The 18,672-nt window shown below is 45.7% G+C and overlaps 1 protein-coding gene across 2 annotated transcripts in view; it reads right to left on the minus strand.

Moving 5' to 3' along the window:
- kmt2d (lysine (K)-specific methyltransferase 2D) overlaps nucleotides 1-18,672 on the minus strand; it is a 34,592-nt gene that overhangs the window by 3,501 nt on the left and 12,419 nt on the right. For both annotated transcript variants that reach the window (XM_053316954.1, XM_053316953.1), the window contains 29 exons: nucleotides 18,473-18,605; nucleotides 18,275-18,361; nucleotides 18,110-18,187; nucleotides 17,845-18,003; nucleotides 17,613-17,682; nucleotides 17,192-17,430; nucleotides 16,989-17,062; nucleotides 16,500-16,550; nucleotides 14,773-16,407; nucleotides 14,518-14,691; nucleotides 13,631-13,770; nucleotides 11,475-13,264; nucleotides 11,259-11,382; nucleotides 9,968-10,049; nucleotides 9,809-9,875; nucleotides 9,460-9,692; nucleotides 6,340-9,330; nucleotides 6,100-6,249; nucleotides 5,826-5,990; nucleotides 5,573-5,720; nucleotides 5,395-5,476; nucleotides 5,126-5,298; nucleotides 4,864-4,988; nucleotides 4,640-4,775; nucleotides 3,223-3,344; nucleotides 1,647-3,015; nucleotides 1,388-1,524; nucleotides 1,150-1,280; nucleotides 116-401 (listed from right to left, as the gene is read on the minus strand). In XM_053316954.1, coding sequence (XP_053172929.1) covers nucleotides 116-401; nucleotides 1,150-1,280; nucleotides 1,388-1,524; nucleotides 1,647-3,015; nucleotides 3,223-3,344; nucleotides 4,640-4,775; nucleotides 4,864-4,988; nucleotides 5,126-5,298; nucleotides 5,395-5,476; nucleotides 5,573-5,720; nucleotides 5,826-5,990; nucleotides 6,100-6,249; nucleotides 6,340-9,330; nucleotides 9,460-9,692; nucleotides 9,809-9,875; nucleotides 9,968-10,049; nucleotides 11,259-11,382; nucleotides 11,475-13,264; nucleotides 13,631-13,770; nucleotides 14,518-14,691; nucleotides 14,773-16,407; nucleotides 16,500-16,550; nucleotides 16,989-17,062; nucleotides 17,192-17,430; nucleotides 17,613-17,682; nucleotides 17,845-18,003; nucleotides 18,110-18,187; nucleotides 18,275-18,361; nucleotides 18,473-18,605 — 11,151 coding nt within the window. The remainder of the gene's footprint in view (nucleotides 1-115; nucleotides 402-1,149; nucleotides 1,281-1,387; nucleotides 1,525-1,646; nucleotides 3,016-3,222; nucleotides 3,345-4,639; nucleotides 4,776-4,863; nucleotides 4,989-5,125; nucleotides 5,299-5,394; nucleotides 5,477-5,572; nucleotides 5,721-5,825; nucleotides 5,991-6,099; nucleotides 6,250-6,339; nucleotides 9,331-9,459; nucleotides 9,693-9,808; nucleotides 9,876-9,967; nucleotides 10,050-11,258; nucleotides 11,383-11,474; nucleotides 13,265-13,630; nucleotides 13,771-14,517; nucleotides 14,692-14,772; nucleotides 16,408-16,499; nucleotides 16,551-16,988; nucleotides 17,063-17,191; nucleotides 17,431-17,612; nucleotides 17,683-17,844; nucleotides 18,004-18,109; nucleotides 18,188-18,274; nucleotides 18,362-18,472; nucleotides 18,606-18,672) is intronic.

The raw sequence follows: 18,672 nt of genomic DNA on the forward strand, positions 1-18,672 counted from the left end.
TTCACAGACATAAATACCTTGTTGGTCCCCACCCTGAAAGATTTTCAACTTTGTTTTTTGGTGCATAACTCCAGAAAAATGCTGCTTGTGTACTTTATGCTTTCGAGTGACATACCTGCGACTCATAGATCTTCTCTCTGCGATTGGCCACCTCGTTGCGTATGACGGTACCGATGTACTCAATGACCATGGTGTGCTTCTCCAGATCCTTGGCAGCGTACAGACCCAAGCCTTGGATGCGGGATCGAGCCAGATACACGTTGTTCTTCCACTCAGTCTTCAGGCGCCGATACTGGGAGGACTTGGAGTGGACAAACTGCTTGCTGTATGGTGTGTTGAGCTCCCCAGTGAAGGTGCTTTGGTAGGCCTTTGACACACTGGTGCTATTTAAGGTGTGTGGCCTAAGAAAAGAAAAAGAGAGTGGGTATTCATTGTCTATTTGGTTTTTGTTTGTTTTGCTCAAGAGAGGGTAGTGTGACTGTAATGGGAGAGCAGGGGATGGTCTCAACGTCTCATTCTTTTTTGAAAACAACTGTGTTGGGTGTAAATATTATCATAAACAGATTTTTTTTTTTTTTTTTAACATATTTAGGGTAGGGGGAAGTCCAGAAAGTCAAATACAAATATGAAAGATCCCCTCCCAACATGTTCTCTGAGTAATTATTTGTGTATGATAGTTAAAGGTTAAGTTATAATCCTTGACATCTACATCTGCTCCCTCATTACAAATCCCAGAAAGTATGAATATGCAAATAATCATCTCAAAAGTTTAACTGCTGACAAAAGATGTCTCCTACTTCACTGAGAAGTCCATTTTCAATGTTTGTGCACTGAAGGCTTCAAAATTTCCACACCTTGAATAGTGTTGAATATTAGACTACGATTGACTTCCAAAGTATTTTTCAATGAGCACAGAGAAACTTTCCACTTTCAGCAGATGAATGTGAAAACAGCCTTTGAGTATCAAACTCTGCACACACACATCATGCTATACAGTGAAGCTCAAACATTCAACTGTAGCGACAAGAAGCAAAACACATTTTTGAGTGGAGGGTGACTTTAATAAATGAGCATCTTGCTTTTTCAACATAATGAAAAAAAAGTTTCAGCTTCCCTCCACATCTCTATTACTTTCATACTGTCCCTTACCTCTTGCAGTGTGTGGCAACCTTGGCCTCAGAGCGAGCACAGCCGGTAGGATTGATCATGAGAGGGAGCTCCATCAGTGGGTGACGGCCGTATCGAAATACATAGTTCTGGCAGTTCTCCACTCCAGGCAACTAAAACACAACAAAGTAACAAAAATCATGTTTAAAAAAAAAAAAGAAAAAAAAAAAAAAAAGAATGTGTGACTTTTTCCTGCTGCTAATTCTTAGCAAACTCTTACCGACTCAGTGATACGCATGACAGCATGAACTGTGAGGCCATACATCTCCTCTCCTTTGACATGTTCAGTGAACAGCTTCAACATGGATGAGTCATCTCGGAGTTTAGCCACCTGCTGGACAACCCGGTTCCAGATCCCTACAGACAAAGATGGTGAATTAATTCAGTCAGTGGTTAAGAGAGTTATCGTAAGTGGAGAAATACACCACAACTGAGAGATTCCATACAACGTAGAGTGGGAACAGTATATTAGTGCTTACCATCTGGAGTAGCGTCACGGTACTGTAAATCCTCCATGCCGTGCTCCAGAACGCGCACCTCAAACAGGGGATGACTTTCATTCTCGCTGATGCGGCAGCGGTAGCGACATCGCTTGTTGGGTACACGCGTGCTCCAGTAGATGCGTGTGGCCTCATACCCAACAGGGAAGATGGCAGTGGGTGAGTGGAAGTTGCTCATTTGGGATGGTAGCAACTGGCCAACCGCGTGAAAGATGAGACCACCGACACGGAAAAGGTGGATGCGGTCGCCTCGCTGTAAGATACTGGCAATTTGCTTCACCTCATCACGCTCAATGTAGACACGCCGTAAAACAGCAAATGTGCTAAGTTCGTCTTCACTGGGGCCCTTCAGCTTATGCTGGGTGCACAACATTGTCTTGTCCTTGAAGAACATGCAGCGTGCCCGGATTGCACAGGCGAAGTGGTAGACATTTGGGCAACGCAGTCTGTTGCAGCTGTTGGTGGCACCTGTTTTCTGGCAGTATGCACACAGAGTCCGCAATCCACGACGCAGGGCTACCTCTACATTGATGAGGGCACCCCCTTGTGTCTCATATACCTCTGTGGACCACAGGGCACAGTTGAGGTGCACCCACAGGTCCACATCAATGTTAAGCAGGCGTGCAGGCCCATCTGTGGCTCCATCACCTTCCTCGTGGCAGAAGCAGCACTTACGTTTATCCCGAGGCAACCTGTCTGGTCGTAGAGTAATGCGCAAGCGTTCCATCAGCTCAGCCACCTCACGGCTGTTCTCTTTCTTAGACCCACCCTTACGTATTGTGATGACAATCTGAAGACGCTTCCAGCGAATCCCCTTCCATTTTTTCACTTTGGGGTGTACCACCTCCTCATCAGGGGAGAGAGGCCTGCGCTGCTTGATAGCTTTAGGGGAAGACTCCATGGTGTTGGGAGAATCTTTAGGAGGCTGTGCTGGATCAGTGACCAAGTCCTCCTCCTTGGCAACAGGACTCAGATTATTTTCAGTCTCAGAAGTAGGATCAGGAACTTCAGAGGAAGTTACTGGGTCAGTGACTGTCTCTGGAGCAGCAACTTCAGACTCTGTGACATCAGTTGGCTGAGCAGGATCAGAAGGAAGTTCAACATCCTCAGCCTCAATCTTGATCTGGATATTGACAGGACTGGAGGGTGAGGGCGATGGAGAAGCAGATTTTTTGGAAGGTTCGACTTCACTAATTGGAGCTGCGGCAGATGGGGAAGGATGTGGAGGGGACGGTGATGGAGGTGGAGATTCTTCCACTGGTATGATTGGAAGGTGGCGCACATCCAAGTCATTTACCTTGGTTGTGTAACAGTGCTGGACTGGTTTGTCTTCATTCTCTGGGAATTCCTGAGAAACAGGAACAGAACATATGAGGTGTGTGTGTGTGTGTGTGTGTGTGTGTGTGTGTGTGTGTGTGTGTGTGTGTGTGTGTGTGTGTGTGTGTATACACATACATACATATATACATACATACACATATATACATTAATGTATATAATGCATATAATACATTCTTCAGTAGTCATAGTTCTCCAGAGATTTGTAATGACTGACCTGTTTTATGAGTGCCAGAATGTCCACCTGTTTCTTCAATGTACAGCCTGGTAGAGACACATCGAATTGCCTTAACCAGTCATCCTGACTGGGTGAAGCACCATCCTTTACACACAGAGCCCCTGAAAAGCATTAACATCTTAGCATTAGTCTTAATTTATGGATTAATAAACTTAAGTCTTGCAGTCATGTTCGAGAGCAATACATTCACATATGTCCCCCTTGCACCCCTTGCAGTGTATTCACTTTACCACAGGGATATATTTTGTTTTTGAACTCCACACAACTCACATGCTCAGAGAACAGGATGTGAGCATCACAACAGCCTACAAAAAGTCCAGACTATGGCTGTGTTCGGATCAAATCTGGCAGTGAGTGAAAAACATCAGCCCTCTCATTCATGTGAATGGGAGCAGTGCATTTACACTGCAGAAGTGGGGACTGCATAGGGCTGAGCAAAAGACCACAGCGGCCATTCAGTAAAAAGTTGAACCGGAATCAACTTTTGTCAGAATGCAACGAGAGGTCATGCTGTGTTGGCCAATCACATAAAAGCACAAGCGCACACTACTGATGGATTATTTTATAACGTGCACTCTGTAAATGGCTGTTTACCTCATAATAATTGTGATGAAAGATAAAACATATGCTGCCACTTTCCAGATATGTAAAATCCTGTCTGTGAGTTTTACAAGTCACTTTGCAGCGTTTTGGCTTCTGGTAAGTCCTTAAATGCATTAATCTGTAACTCCAACTCCACTAGACTTCCTGAATTGTATTTCATGGTATCACTGGTACTTCAAACAACACACCCCTACCACCACAGACCCTAGCACTGTCATTGACCTTTCGAAGTTCTGCGTAGAGGGCACGCGTTGCTAGGGGGTGTGACTGTGTGTGTGTGTGTGGTTCAGGGGAGTCTCTATCTATATCCTTGTTTATCTTCCGGTCACAGTAGCATGTAGCATTGTGCTATGTGCGCTAATAACAGAAAACACAAAACTTTTGTTCATTATTAATAATGAGAGCAAAAAATAAAAGCAACTGCCGGAGGAACTGACGTTTTGACAGGACCAATCACAGCCCTTGCGGTCCACGTTGCCGTGACGCATAGTTAGGATTTTTTGGAGGTGCAAATCAGGCTTTAGTCTGATAGCAGCCTAAGACATTTTGTTCCCTTCAATATATTTTCATGTAGAACTGTATGATTTAGTGCTGCAGAGTGACATGAAAAAGGTTCTGACTCAAACTCACATGTTGTTGTGACCTACAGTACCAGTCAAAAGTTTGGACTAACTTTCTCATACAATGGGAAAGTGTGTCCAAACTTTTGACTGGTAGTGTATATGATAAACATTGTAATACCATCAACAGAACAGACCAGTATCCAAATTAACAATAGTTTCTAAATGCATACCTGACTGCCCAGGTCCTTTTCCAGACCCATCCACTCCAGGCATGTCAGAGTTTGGGGTAGGGAAAGTCACCTCATAAGAAACTGGCATCCTTATCTTGAGTAGCTGGGCCATGGCCATCATCACATGGTTCAGTTTCTGGAAAATAGTCATTTCAAGTTTTTGTCACCTTTGGATTAAGATAAAGAAGTATTAAACAGGGTGTGATTATGTCATGGCTTAGTACCTTGGCTGCAGCAGAGGACAATGTGAAGGTAACAGACACCTCGTTACTCTTGGCCTTATCCCAGTGGTTGGATGTGGAAACTGCCTTGCTGTCAGCTCCTTCGAATGGTTTGTTTTCTGGGAATGCTACAAGAGAGAAAAATGTGAAAATTCACCTTCCAGTTTAAACATAATGCATCAGAATCACCTTCAGAATACATTTTGCCATAACATGCTCAAATGTTTGAAAATATTGCTGTCGTTTCTGGGGAGCACATTTTTACCTGGGATGGCAGTTCGAGGAATGAGTGGGATGATGGGGGATATTGCTCTCTCCGTCTCCTCCTCTTTAGGTTCCCGCAGGTGAGGGAAACGTGGCGTTTCATCTCCCACATTACTCTCAGGGGATGACGCAGGGATGATGCTTTCTGGGGCATCCTCGTCATCACTCTCCATCCTGTCAAAAAGATATTTCCTACGTTCATAGCCAGTCAACAATAACAAACCCATGTATTCTGGTTGACAAAGAACTCTGACACTTCTCCTGCTGTACCTGATGTCCTCGTTCTGGTTATGTGGTGGGGTGGGGAGAGCTGCTAGAATGTCTACACTTTTCACCTCTTCTGTGACAGAATCTGCAGGGAAAGTTTGTAGAATATTAAGAATCCAATTACTGGACAACTGCAGATAGATTTCAGACAAATATTCATGCCAAATCTCTCAGTGTTTACCCATTGGCACGTCTGCTGGCTCGGTTTCTTTCTGACCCTCAGACAGCTCCTCCCCAGGAGTCACTCCATTGAGCAGCTTGTGCTGTACAGAAGGTGGAGGCGTAGGTGGGAGGGAGGATGGGGGTGTCGGTGGGTTGCTGAGATTGCTCTGAAGGCACAAAACAATATGCTCTTAAAACAACTGTTTATGAAGTAGCATTAATAAACAACAAAATATTGTTAACCATGGGTACATGTTGTAGCTTGGTTATACCTTAGTGAGTAACTGAGTATAGTAATCTGGAATATTATCCAGCATTGCATTTCCAAAAGATCCTTTGAGCTGAGCTTTTCTATTTGCTGGGCTGCTTCCAAAAGGGGCAAAAAGATCCAGACTAGCAGTGATGGAAGGTTCCATTAGGGGCAGCAGAGAGAGACCCTGAAAGGTAAATATCCATTAGTCTACATGATGCAGAATGATGACTCATTATTTAAAAATAATCAATGACATACATCATTTAAGAAAATAATTTGGCTTATCCATTTACCTGTTTGAGTTGTTTAATCAAGGCTTCAGCACTTTTTCCAACTTCTTCCTTCTTATTTTTTTTCCGTGAGTTAGGTCCACGGTCTCCAGCTGCCTTATTAGAGCGTTTTGGCTTTTGTACGGGGGCCCTTTTTGTTATAGACTGCAAGTCCTATAAGATTCAAGAGAATAAATGAAACGTTGTTTCCCTACAAATAAAACATGTGAACAAAAACAAAGAATGCAGTAAAATACAGCATACCTCCATGTTGCGTGGAGTCCCTTGAAGTTTTTGCTCCAGCATTGCTAGTTTACTGTTGATGTGGCCATTGATCTCATTATGGATGCCTTCAGGAGGCCTCTGAGCACCAACCTGAAGATTCTTAGTTCTCAGGAGTTTCTGTAGTAGTTGCTGTCCAGTCTCAGATCTAGTGCCTTGAGCCCCAGGGTCTCCAGCATTAATAAAGCAAGTGTTGTTCCCAGAAGTAACCATGTCGCCTGTTACTTCTCGCTTTATAGGACCTGCACTCTCAGCACCCTCTCCTGCACCATCACACCGAAACTCCCTTGGTTCCTGTTTAATGCTCTGCAGGTTCATCTTGCATAGATCCCCCTCTCTAGAGCCTTGTTGTGTGTGAAGAAAATGGCTCTCTGTTACCTGGGGTGACTGTTGCTGAACATTAAGTCCTTTCTGTGGCCCATTGGGAATAACTGATGCTGTTTCATTGCCTGAGGTCTGAGTTTCTACTTTTAGTCCTGGACAATCAATTGGACTCTTGGTTCCAGGTGACCTGAGCGGAGATACCTTGACTTGGCTGTATGGACTCCCCCTTCCAGCCCTGCTGTCAGCTATGGAAGGTGAAGAGACATTAGATGAATGGGGTGAGGCTGGATGGACTGGGCTCATGCCGAAGGGACCTCTTGGAGAATATGCATTGGATGGAGAGCCCTGCATGCGGCTTGCTGCAGCTGCCATTAGAGCTTGTTGTTGGTTCTGGTTGGGAGTGGGTGGGCGCATCCCCATAGCTTGGTTGAATGTGTGCCGTTGTGGATCCCCCGGCGAGTTGGCTAATGGCTGGCGTGGAGATGTTGGCCTTACCATACGACCCTGGTCCATGGGGGACCGTGGCACTGGTACCTGGCCTCTTATAATATGTTGCTGCATCATCTCCCCTACTTGCGGCTGTTGTTGCCCAGGGACCATCATCCCCTGCTGTATCTGAGGAGCAACACTAGGTTGTTGGCCTAACATGACTGACTGTGGCTGAGTGCCCACTGTTCCTGGCTTCCCCATGGCTCCATACAGCATCTGCTGGCCGTCCATCCTTGACATCTGCTGCCCAACTTGCGGCACCTGTCCAGGTGGCATGTGAGGCCTCAACTGACCGTGCTGGCCTTGACCCATTGACATCCGCAGCATCTGTCCCTGTTGAAGTTGGGCTTGTCTCTGAGCAATTATGGCCTGGATATGCTGTATCTGCTGGTTTTGGGGAAGATTGCGGAGCTGAGGATTCTGAGCAATAATAGCCTGGATGTTTATAGAGGTGCGGATCTGTCCAGGTGGAACCCCAGGCCTCTGTGCCATCATCCCTTGCTGCTGGGCTCGAATCATGCCCATCATGGCCTGTTGTTTTTGCTGCTGGGCCATGAGGGCTTGCTGTTGTGGATTATGGCCCATCACAACAGGCTGTGGCTGTCCAGGATGGTTCTGTCCTATGATCTGCTGCTGGACGCTGGGATCTTGTGACTGCTGCATGGCATTTTGAACTGTTTGTTGTTGCTGCTGAACTAAGAAATCAGTTGGTTTTCCTTCCTCTTTAATGGTCATCACATTGGGCTTCTCAGCATTGACTGAACCTTGCCTCTGGAGAGTGAGTGGAATCTGTTGCTGCTGTTGCTGAAGCACACCAGTCTGCTGGTTTACAACCAAACCTGATTGTTGCTCAGACTGAGGATTTGACTGTTGTTGTTGGGTCATATAAACCTGGTTTTGATGTTGCTGCTGTTGTAACTGCTGTCGACCCAAGTCAGTTTGATGATCATTTGCAGAGACATGTTGGGGCAACTGATTGGGGGTGGATGGTCCACTTTGCTGTGGTGACGTTCGTGTATCAGGGCTAAGAATCCCACCCTCTTTTGGACCTGAGTTTTGGCTGTCTATAGATCCCTGTGGCTGGGGCGTCATACTTCCTGCTGAAGGTGAAGAACCCATCTGTGGTGTCGAAGGCTGTGAGAGCCGTCCTTGCTCTTGGTTGGACTGACTGATCAATTGTGTTGGTTGTCTTTGCTGTGCCATTTGCTGCTGCTGAAGGTGGGCCAAATTCTTTACAACATTCTGCTGTTGCTGTTGCTGTTGCTGCTGTTGTGAAGCGAGCATGCGTTGGGCCAGAATGTTCTGTTGTTGTGGAGTCAACTGGACCTGGGGACCCCTGAGGCCCGGATGACCTGGAGATCCAACCATTCCATGCTGACCCATAATCAGCTGAGGCCTCTGTTGTTGTTGTGGTGCAACTGGCTGGTTCCCCATAATTCCTGGTTGAGCTACCATCATGGCTTGAGCATGGTTAATGGGATGGCCTCCTACAAGGTTCTGTGGCTGTGGACCAACAGACTGGCCTCCAACCATTCCTTGTGGAACCTGCACCATGTTCTGTTGATTGGCCTGATTGGCTAACATCCCCTGTTGAGTGTTTGCTTGCTGTTGGGCAATAAGTTGGTTCCCCATTATACCAGGCTGTGGCTGAGCTATTAAGGCAGACTGTTGACCTGGGTGTGGCATTGATTGCTGGCCCATCATCACCTGCTGCTGCTGCTGCTGCTGCTGTTGTTGCTGGAGCTTTGCCATCTGCATCCTATGTTGAAGCTGCCTTTCTTGGAGAAGCCTGGGATCTGCACCCTGCATTCCAGGTCCCTGCGGGAAGAATCCTGTTGGAGCCCCAGGAGGAACCGGGGCCCTGGCACCACTGGCTCCAAGAGCTGCAGGGAGCTGGGGTTGGTTTCCACCAATAAAGGGCTGCCCTTGGGGCATCCTGACAGGCATCCCACCTTGGGGCACCATGCCAGGGTGCTGGCTCATTACTGGTGTCCCCTGTTGGCCCATCATCATCTGGGCGGGCATCTTGGGAAACATGTGAGGTGGGCCGCCCTGGGCAGAATGACCTGGGGTAAGAAGACCTGAGCCTTGCTGGTGCTGCTGCTGCTTGCTTCTGTACTCTGCAATAAGATTGGTGTGCTCCTTCTGCTGCTTGCGTACCTAAAGCAGAATAATTATGAACAATTATGAATTAGCATGTCAAGACACCAATTAATTTTGCTGTGTACAAATTAGTAAACATGGCATAAGGTTTTCTGCAGCAAATCATATTCTCCAAAATCTACACACCTGATCAAGCTGTTTCTGAATTTTACTCTGCTCTTCTGTCACCAACTTGAGTTTCTCTGCATCTGCCTCAGCAAACTCCCTGCCAGCTTTCTTAGCAGTGCGCTGCTTGGCACACAGTGCCTTGCGTGATTTGCGATGAACTCCAATCTGTTCCTCCAAAAATTTTAATTGCATCTGGAGTAACTGCTGGGTATGAAGAAGCCATTCTTCATATTGGTGCTGTTCTGCATCATCTGTAACAAAAGTGGGTAATTTAAGACATCCACATGGCATGTTTAAAGGGGAAGCAATATATATTGTCCAAATAACCAAACACATTTCTAGTAAAGTCAACATCGATATAACATACTGATGATTCCTTGCACAAATTGGGGAGGGTTAGGTCTTGACTGGGTGGGATCACTTGTTTCTCCCTCCTAAACACAAAAAGAAATCACTTAAATAAATCAGCCATATAATACATAAAATTGAATTAAATGTATCACTTCTTAAAAGCAAGACAGAATACCTTTGGAGGTCCAGCCGAAAGTTGACTTGGATCTGTGCCTGGAGTAGAAGCCAGCCTCTGCGCAAGCAGAGAAACTTGTTGCCTTAAAAGAAAGCAAAACATATAATGTATAACAATACCCACAGTGTACTGAAAAATGGTATATATAGTTTGCAATAGTTACACGTTGACCTGTCTGTATTTATACAACATAGGTGGCTGAACTACCTACATATACAGAACATTTAACAAGCTATTATTAGGAGGCAAAATATATTATCCAGGGTTTCAGGGTCCCATACATCCATTTATTTGTAGCAGTCCAACGCAATAAATCTTTGCCACAAACTGATTTTCTACTTTTGGAGATGCTCACTTGGATTTCATGCTCTCCTCTGATATTCTCCCAAACAGACGTAGACACACTTGAACCAACTCATTCACCCCCCCCGCCCCGCTGCACACAAACACCCTCCACTGAGCTTTTACCCTCCACTCACATCAGCGATTGCGATATATCCACTCAAAAAGGCAAAGACTTAAAGATCAATTGTTCATCTACATTGTTTGTAAAGTGCTGACCATAGACTGTAAAAAGGTGACTTCATGGTGCATTCATGTGCACCTTGTAAATTCTGAAATCTACATTGCTTTATACAGCAAAACATGTGATATTTCATGGTGCATTCAAGTGCACCTAGTAAACTGAGATATCCATACTCAAATGATGACAATGGTTTTTAAAACAAGAACGTTTCAATTTTTTTGTCTTCTACAGCAGCATTTTTATTAAGTAGATGCTAAAATCATAACAGTAACCCATTTGTTCACCACACCCCCCATCAGTTACCACCACAAACATAATCTGATTCTGTGGGAAAAACTGTTATCATTGTGGGTGTTAACATCAACACCAAGCTAAACTTCCTGTTTTCAACATCTGCCATCACACCAAGCAACCACACAATGCAAGGTCTTTCCTGTGACATCGGGTCCCTACCCCTATAGAACTTGTCTTGATTTCACTTATGACTTGGTATATATTAATTTTCATTCATGACTTCCCTTGTAGCATTTTAGTCAGCCTCCTTTCTATTTTCTGTTTTTAGAGTGGACACATTCTCTGCTGGGTGGCAGCAATGTCAATGTTGGTTTTACAGATATTTTTTAAATACATTTCTGTAATTTCCATTCAGGGTTTTATATGGATATAAAAATGAACTAAAAATTGATTTTAGAAAATGAAAGTGGACTGAAATAGAGAGCAAAAATGTCCAACTTAGGTATATAATGTTTAAACAACTAAAAGTACCTGTTAATGCCAGGGGGACCACCCATCGGATCCTGAGCCAACACTCTCTTGATACCCTTCAGTGCCACCATCTTTGCCTTGGCAATGGGATCCATGATGACATCAGTAGAAAACTTGTCTAAATCTGCGATAAAAGAATAAGATATCTGTTGATATAGCATGGGAAGAACATCATTTCCAAGATTAATGACAGAGACAAAACTCAAAAGGGCTTACCCTTATCTGGGAAGAAATTGTTGGCCAGAGGTGGCTGTTTAACCACTGGTTGTGGCTGCTGTTGTTGACTGAGACCTGCATGCATTACTGGCTGCCCCATTCTCATCATGGCTTGCTGCTGGGCCATGGCCATGTGAGCTGGAGGAACCATTCCTGGACCCATAAGTCTTTGCTGCTGCTGCAACATATGTGGAGCACGGGGTACCATCCCTGGTTGAGCCATCATTCCTTGGGTAGGTGGGCGGTGGTGTTGTGGTAGCATTATCTGTCCAGGTGCCTGTGGGTTTGGCTGTTGACTTGGGAGGCCAGGAAAATGAGGTGCCATGGCTCCCTGGTGGAGGGAGCTAAGCTGTTGCTGCTGTTGTTGCTTTTGCTGTTCCTTCTTCTCATGCTCCAGCAGATCTTGTATTAGAAGAGGCAATTCACCATCCAAAGAACTTTCTACCTTTGCCAAATCTACAGCAGGGGAGTGCTGTCCACCTACGTCAGGCAGCCCCAGAGGATCATCACCAATATCTGCATGTGGAGCAGCTGCAGGAAAAGGCGATGGATCAGCCTGACCTGGCAAGGGGTATGGAAGTCCCCCTAATCGAACAGAACTGAGTGAAGCTGACTGGTTTTCTGGTTGTGCAGGCTTGGCTGATGGTGTGGTCCCACCAAGAAGCATTGACACAGCTTCTCCCATTTCATCTTTCACAACAGTCTGTCCAGGCTGTAGCTGAGTGGTCAGACCTCTGTCTTCAACTTTGACTTTAGAGATATCTGCAATTTCTACCGAAGGTGCCAGTTGGGAGGTAGACCCACTTGCAGTAGTAGGGGTTGTTGAGAGAGACTTTTGTCCTGGCTCTGCCTTGGGCTTCCCTTCCACTTTAACAAGTACAGATCCAGAGGAAGATGAAGGTGTTTCACTTTCTGCTTCCACCAACCGCAGCTGGTCTGAGAAGACATCTTTAGGGTCTCCTTGGTCAAGTTCAGGGTCAGTGTAAGCCAGCAAGTCAAACTCATCACTGTTAAGTAAATCATCTAGATGTGGATCGTTGGTTTCAAGATTGTCTAGGTTTCCTAGGTCATCATCTCCTTTGTCTGGGTCCAAGTCAAGAGCCAAATCATCCTCATCCTCCACACCTCCATCCCCAGTGGCATCCCCAAGCCCCTCAAGGTCAGGCTCTGGCAGTTCTTCACTGTTTTCCACTGTGGTAGACTGGGGTTCTGTGACTAGGTTTGGTTGTGGAAGCTGGTGCTGCTCAGAGCTAGGAGTGCTGGAAGTCAAAGTAGCTGCCTGAGGCTGCAGGTGGGCCTGTTGTGTTACTGGGCCTGCAGACTGCTGAGGCAATAAAACTGACAGTCCACCCTGCTGTAACCCCAACTGTGAGTCAGTGCCTCCCTCTGCTTGAATGCCAACAGCTTGAGCGATAGGATGCTGCTGTACATAAGGTGCTGCCATCTCTTGTTGTGAGACAAAGAGACGTGGTCTGGGCTGGGGTCCACGGGGCATAAACTGGGGTCGCAGGGGCAACCTCTGTGAGTTGTGTCTCAATTCAATGAACTGTGGTGGAGGTCCCTGACCCATAGGCTGCATAGTCTCTCCACCATGTCCCGGTATCATGGCGTGAGGGTTGCCCATGCCTTCCATACCCTGGATGTTGACAGCAGGGTTTAGATTGTGTCTTACGCCCATAGCCTCCATGCCAGGCTGAGGGAACCTCCTTGGACCTGGAGCTTGGCCCTGCCACTGAGGAGGGAATGGTGGACGGGCAAACATGCCCTGAGGTTTGGTGGGCCCTGATGGCCTGAAAGATTAAAAAAAAGCACAAAAGAATTTAAAGATCCCCTCCAGAAATGTTCAAACTCTGCACATATAAAATGTACTTATATATTACAAACACACACAGGCACACTACCACATACACTGTCAGTGCATCCATAGCTAGCTAACTTAGAGCTAACATCTGTAAGGTCGGTACATTGGCCGTTAAGTGTGAATAAACAAACTGTCCAGCTATCAAATTTGCACGAAAGGCACAGGATGAAACTTTGTTTCACCTTCTGTCTTAACACACCTTAACAATTGTGGAGGAGGGGGTTTTAGTTGTGGAAAAGGAATCAACTTTTATTATTTCACACCAATTTCAATTCTACTAAAATAAATTGCTTACCTTAGTGCACTAGGATCCATGATGGCAGGGGTTCCTGTAGGTGGTGGGCGAATTAGCTTGTCCTCCATGCCTCCAGTAGCCATGTGCATCTTTCCTACCACAGTAGCCTGAGCCCCAGCAGTAGTGACAGCAACACGTTCCTAAAAGAAGTAATAACAGATAAACATAGATAATGCATCATTCCATTTCCTTGTAATACTTTGTCACATAACTTGCACTGATGAACAGAGAGGTCCAATTACAGCATGAGCAGTACATTACATTAATTTGGATTTTGACTAAAACAACTCACAGTAAGTGCATTCAAACCACATAGGAGTTAATCTAAAAAGGAATAGTCCCTATCCCTTTTGAACAACCAACTAAAGGCTTGTTCAGCGCTAAAGTATATATTTTTAAAAGAAACTGTCTGCAAATATCTGTTCAGATGTTATCTGAAAAGGTGAGTTTTTAGCCTATGGTGGATAATGGGGATGAGCTCATTTCTCTACTGTGGAGCACGAGTGAAAAAACACAGGGTTCTCTGAGTGATGGGAAGGCAGAATGGCAAAACTGTAAACAAACAGGAATAGACTCTTTTAAATTATTAACTTAAGTGCAATACTACAATGTGCAATACAGACTGTAGCAGCTACACTGACTGTTTATATGATGACACATGTACATAATTATGTTTTTGCACAAGAATTTCATTGGAACAGTAATGTCCAATGACAAAGTATTCTGATTCTGATTAAGTAGTTCAGTTTCTTTTTCATGAACCTTTCAGCACATACCTGCTGGGCTTTAACCCTGGCCACACAAAGACATCTTCTTAATTGCTACGTTAAGCTGCTGTCAAGATGTTACATTTGTGAGTTTTATGTCATATTATTAAATGTGTGTACCTGTGGATAAGGTGGTGGTGCTCTGTGGGCTTTGTCTTGTTGAAAGGTACCCATCTCTCCTCCAGACCAGCCAGGAGATGCACTGCCAGCAGCAGCAGCAGCCGCCTCCTTTTCTTGTCTAATGGAGTTTCTCTGCATTTGTTGTCTGATTAAGAATTCCCTTAGTCTCTGGCGCTAAAGAACACAAAAAATTGATTAGTATGACATCTCGGAGTTGCATAGAATGACTGATGACCCGTCTAACAATTTTAATACCTGTCTGTGCTTCTCCAGCTCAGAGGGGCTAAGACCCACTAATGCAGGGTCCTGCACTGCTGAAATGTCAGGTATTTCTTGAGTGACTGGCAAAGCTGGCTGATGAGGTGTGTCTGGAGGACGTCCAGCTGTTAATTCTTGAGATCCAGAGGAAGGTGGCCCCTTAGAGCTGAAGCTGTCTGTTCCTGTAATCTGTTGAGTTTGTGGCTGTGGTTGCTGTAGCTGACCCTGAACCATCTGATTCTGCTGTTGTGTTATTGGAAAGCCTCCCGTGCTAGGGCTGCGGCTGAAGGGAGGAGGTGCTGACAATTTACCAGAGAGAGGATCCCCTATGGAACTGTTGGTGGGATGGGGTGGGGGTGGTTGGTTAGGATGAGGTGAGCCTTTGAAACTTGTAGTTCCCTCTGGGGCTACAGAGATGGGACGAGGTGGTTTGTGGATAGTAGCAAAAGCGTCTCTAGATTGTGGTCTTGAAGGTGGCTGAGAACAATTGTCTGGAGACTGGAAACGAGGGGTAGCAGGAGACTGGACAGAGTAAGCATCATTGGAGAGGCCACCAGGAGTGTGGGGAGACTGAGAGCTGCCCTGGGATTGTGGGCTGGAGGGCACTCTAGGGCATAGTTCCTGTTGCGCTACAGGGTGTCTCTGGGGCCCAAGAGAACAATTATCACCTGACTGCGGTCTTGGAGTTAATGGTGGCTGAGTGTGAGGGTCAGAAAAAGGGTGAGAAGGAGACTGCCTGTAGCCTTCAGAGGGATGGCTAGGGGAAGCTCCAGGATGAAGTGCCCCACCTTCCCCTTGGTGCATTCGTGGTGTCATAGGTGCCTTGAATAAACCATCCCCAGACTCCAGCATCCCTGCAGGGGAGCCAGTGGCTAAGTCAGATCTTCCAATTGCAGAGGAGCGAGGAGAAGGTGCACTCATATCAGCCCTGTACTGCCCTGTGCTTGCAGGTGAGGATGCCACTGCAGAGGGTGATGGGGATGAACCATATTCTGGCCGTCCCATTCCTTGCTGGGTTCTGAAAGGGTCTCCATAGTGGGCATTGTGGGTTGGTGAGAAGATAGGTGACTCCCCAAGCCCAGTACCTCTTGAATGAGGACTTTCTGGAGGTCCAAGGGACTCTTGAGAGCCTTGCTGTGATTGTGGTAAATGACCCTGTTGCTGCTGCAGCTGGGATCTGAAGTAGGGGTCAACCTGCTGAGCCCGTCTGGGGGTTCCAGGAGTTCCTGGTTGCATGTCAAAGGGGCCAAGACTGGCTGGCCGTCCCTGAGGAGGACCCTGTGGGCCGGAAGCGGAATAACCTGAGGAAGAGGCCTGTAAGGGGCTGGCCCCAGCATAGGAGAAGGGTGTGGTTGGGTGGGAGTGAGAATGGGGTGACTGAGGAGGAAGCTTAGCTAAGGGATCTGTCCGGATTTCAGCTGACCCTGGGGTCTTAACAGGTCCATCTGAGAAAAAGACAGAAGATGATCCTGAATCTGGAGGGAAAGGAAATGGGCTTCCTGCAGAGCTGGGCTGGGAAGAGATGGACGTAGAGCCTGAAGGTGGAGGGATCTGGAGGTGTAAATTGGGCCGTTCTCCCTTTACACGCCCTGGCTCCATCTTGACTGGCCTGCACACCTGACTCTCTGCCTGCTGTGATAAGAGGAGAGTAAGGAGGAAACATGAACAGCTGTGCAGGATTCTAATTCGGTAACGTTCATGCAGCTTGACAATACAAAACTCACCTTCTGTGCCTTGTTGATCCTCTGAGCTGCCCGGTTATCTTTGGCCTTTTGCTACAGAAAAAAAAATGTAATATTAAAATAAGAATGTTAAACTGAAAAGTGTATTTTTAGTTAACAGGGCAAAGAAATCATGCATTGTGTGGGCTGAACCTAATGCTAATGTCCAATTTCCCATTGGGGTTGTAAACAAGCAGTGCCCACCAGTGATGATGTCACTGTGACATTCATTTCAAATTTGTGTTACCAGTTTTCAGCATTTCTGTGTTTGGCCATTTATCCCTTGAGGCTTTCTGAATAGAGGCGAGAGTAATAGTGCTGTAAGCCACCAGGGAGCATATAACTAAACACAGAAAAGCCAAAAGTATTCACCCTACTATTACTGACTACATGTTAGGGAATTGTGTTACAACAGAAATGCAGGAAACAATTGTAAAGTTAATATAAATCCATCTTTTACTTACAATAGAAAAGAAAAAAAACAGAACCTACCAGATATGGAACCTTGTCAGCAGCTGACACCTTCCTCCAGATCTTCATGATTTGCTTACAGCGACTAGCCCAGTCTGACAGGGGAAACATGAAACAGCCTCTGAATATCCAACAGTGATATAAACCTACCCTTTGAAAAAAGCGTGACTGTTTTTTCTTATAATAGGATAAACATGTTGGTATAGTAATTCTTCCACACACACCTGGGTAGTCCTGTTTGAGAGTGGGAAAGTTGGTATTGGCATAAAGCACAGGGGAAATGGTTGAGAGTTCACCCAGCTCCTCATCTTTCTCCCAGCGCTGGAGACTACGCTGGTTATATGACAGCCCATCACCCTCGGTCTCAGTGGGGGTTGGTGGGGAGGAAGGAGTTGCGGGGGTTGAAGGAGTAGCCCATGGGCTCTCCTCACCCCCATCTGGACTGAACAGCCCTCCTCGGTCCCTGTAAATTATGTGAGAAGATACGGTCTTAATGAAAGGTTTACAACTGGCAACATCAGGAACAACAATCCATTCTAATTTGGAAAAATTAAAGAAAAAATTGATCTTTTTTTACTGTGTCTCCAATACAATTTGTTGCAAAAATACATACTACAGTAAAAGTAAAATGCACATTAGTCCTACCGCATGTCAAAGAACGGTGACTGAGAGAGGCCAGGAAAGGCATCCATCATTCCAGCTGAGGGCAGAGACCCTGCAAGAGATTTTCCATGTTTGTAAATGACACTGAGCCTCAATGGACGTCATCAAACAACCATTCGCCAAAATCCTCAATCAACAAAGAGCTTTTCATATACTATATAGTTTTAAATGGAGGTTTTCATGATATAATCTGCAGGTATCCCCTTCTACACACCTGAGAGGAGAGATCTCTGCGGCAGAGTGCTACGATTGAGTTCTCCCTTACTGCCCTCCAAGATGGGTTTCATGCCCCCCAAAGAGGAGCCATCTGACACTCCCAGAACCTTTCTGAAGAACTGCTCAGAGTCCTGACTCTCCACCCCTTGCGGAAGACCTGCCAGGCAAGGACAACAGCATGTAAGGTGGAACATCAGATATTAAATCTTTTCCTAACTTAATGGTGCAAACTGTATACCAAACTATCCACTCGGGGAGATTACCTTCACTTTTTTCTGCATCAGAGTCATGAGGATCAGTTGATACCTGGTCCTTGAGAGATGAGGATGGTGCAGAAACTCCTAAAAAAACATGTACTGTTAAACCAACCTGGGATTACCTAAATGCCATTACAATAAACCAGATGCAGTGACCAAACAGATGCTTACCTGCACCTTCTCCCTGAGCCTGGTGGGCGTCACCCCCTTCTTGCTTGACAGGAAAATTTTCTTCCACCACACAATCCTTGGCCTCAGCTAGTGAGAGAAGCACAGAGGTTACTCAAAATGTACTGCCCATTTCTACACCCAGTATAACAAATAATTCGCAAAGTTTTCAAGAGTCACATTTCAAGTTAGTATTCTTACTTTCTGGGGAAGTAGTTTTGACCCCTGATGGTGCTGATAATGAAGGTCGGACCAAACATGCCCCTGGCCTCTGCCCAGGAGGTATCACAGCTTTCTTACTCAAGTCTATGAGTGTCTTTCCAAAGAAAGCTTCCTGCATTTGAATTACAAACATTTAAGATATAGGCATTAGATCACTTGATACCAGAAATTTCAAAACT

The sequence above is a fragment of the Scomber japonicus genome, chromosome 4, assembly GCF_027409825.1.
Source record: "Scomber japonicus isolate fScoJap1 chromosome 4, fScoJap1.pri, whole genome shotgun sequence".
In the NCBI taxonomy this organism is placed as follows: domain Eukaryota; kingdom Metazoa; phylum Chordata; class Actinopteri; order Scombriformes; family Scombridae; genus Scomber; species Scomber japonicus.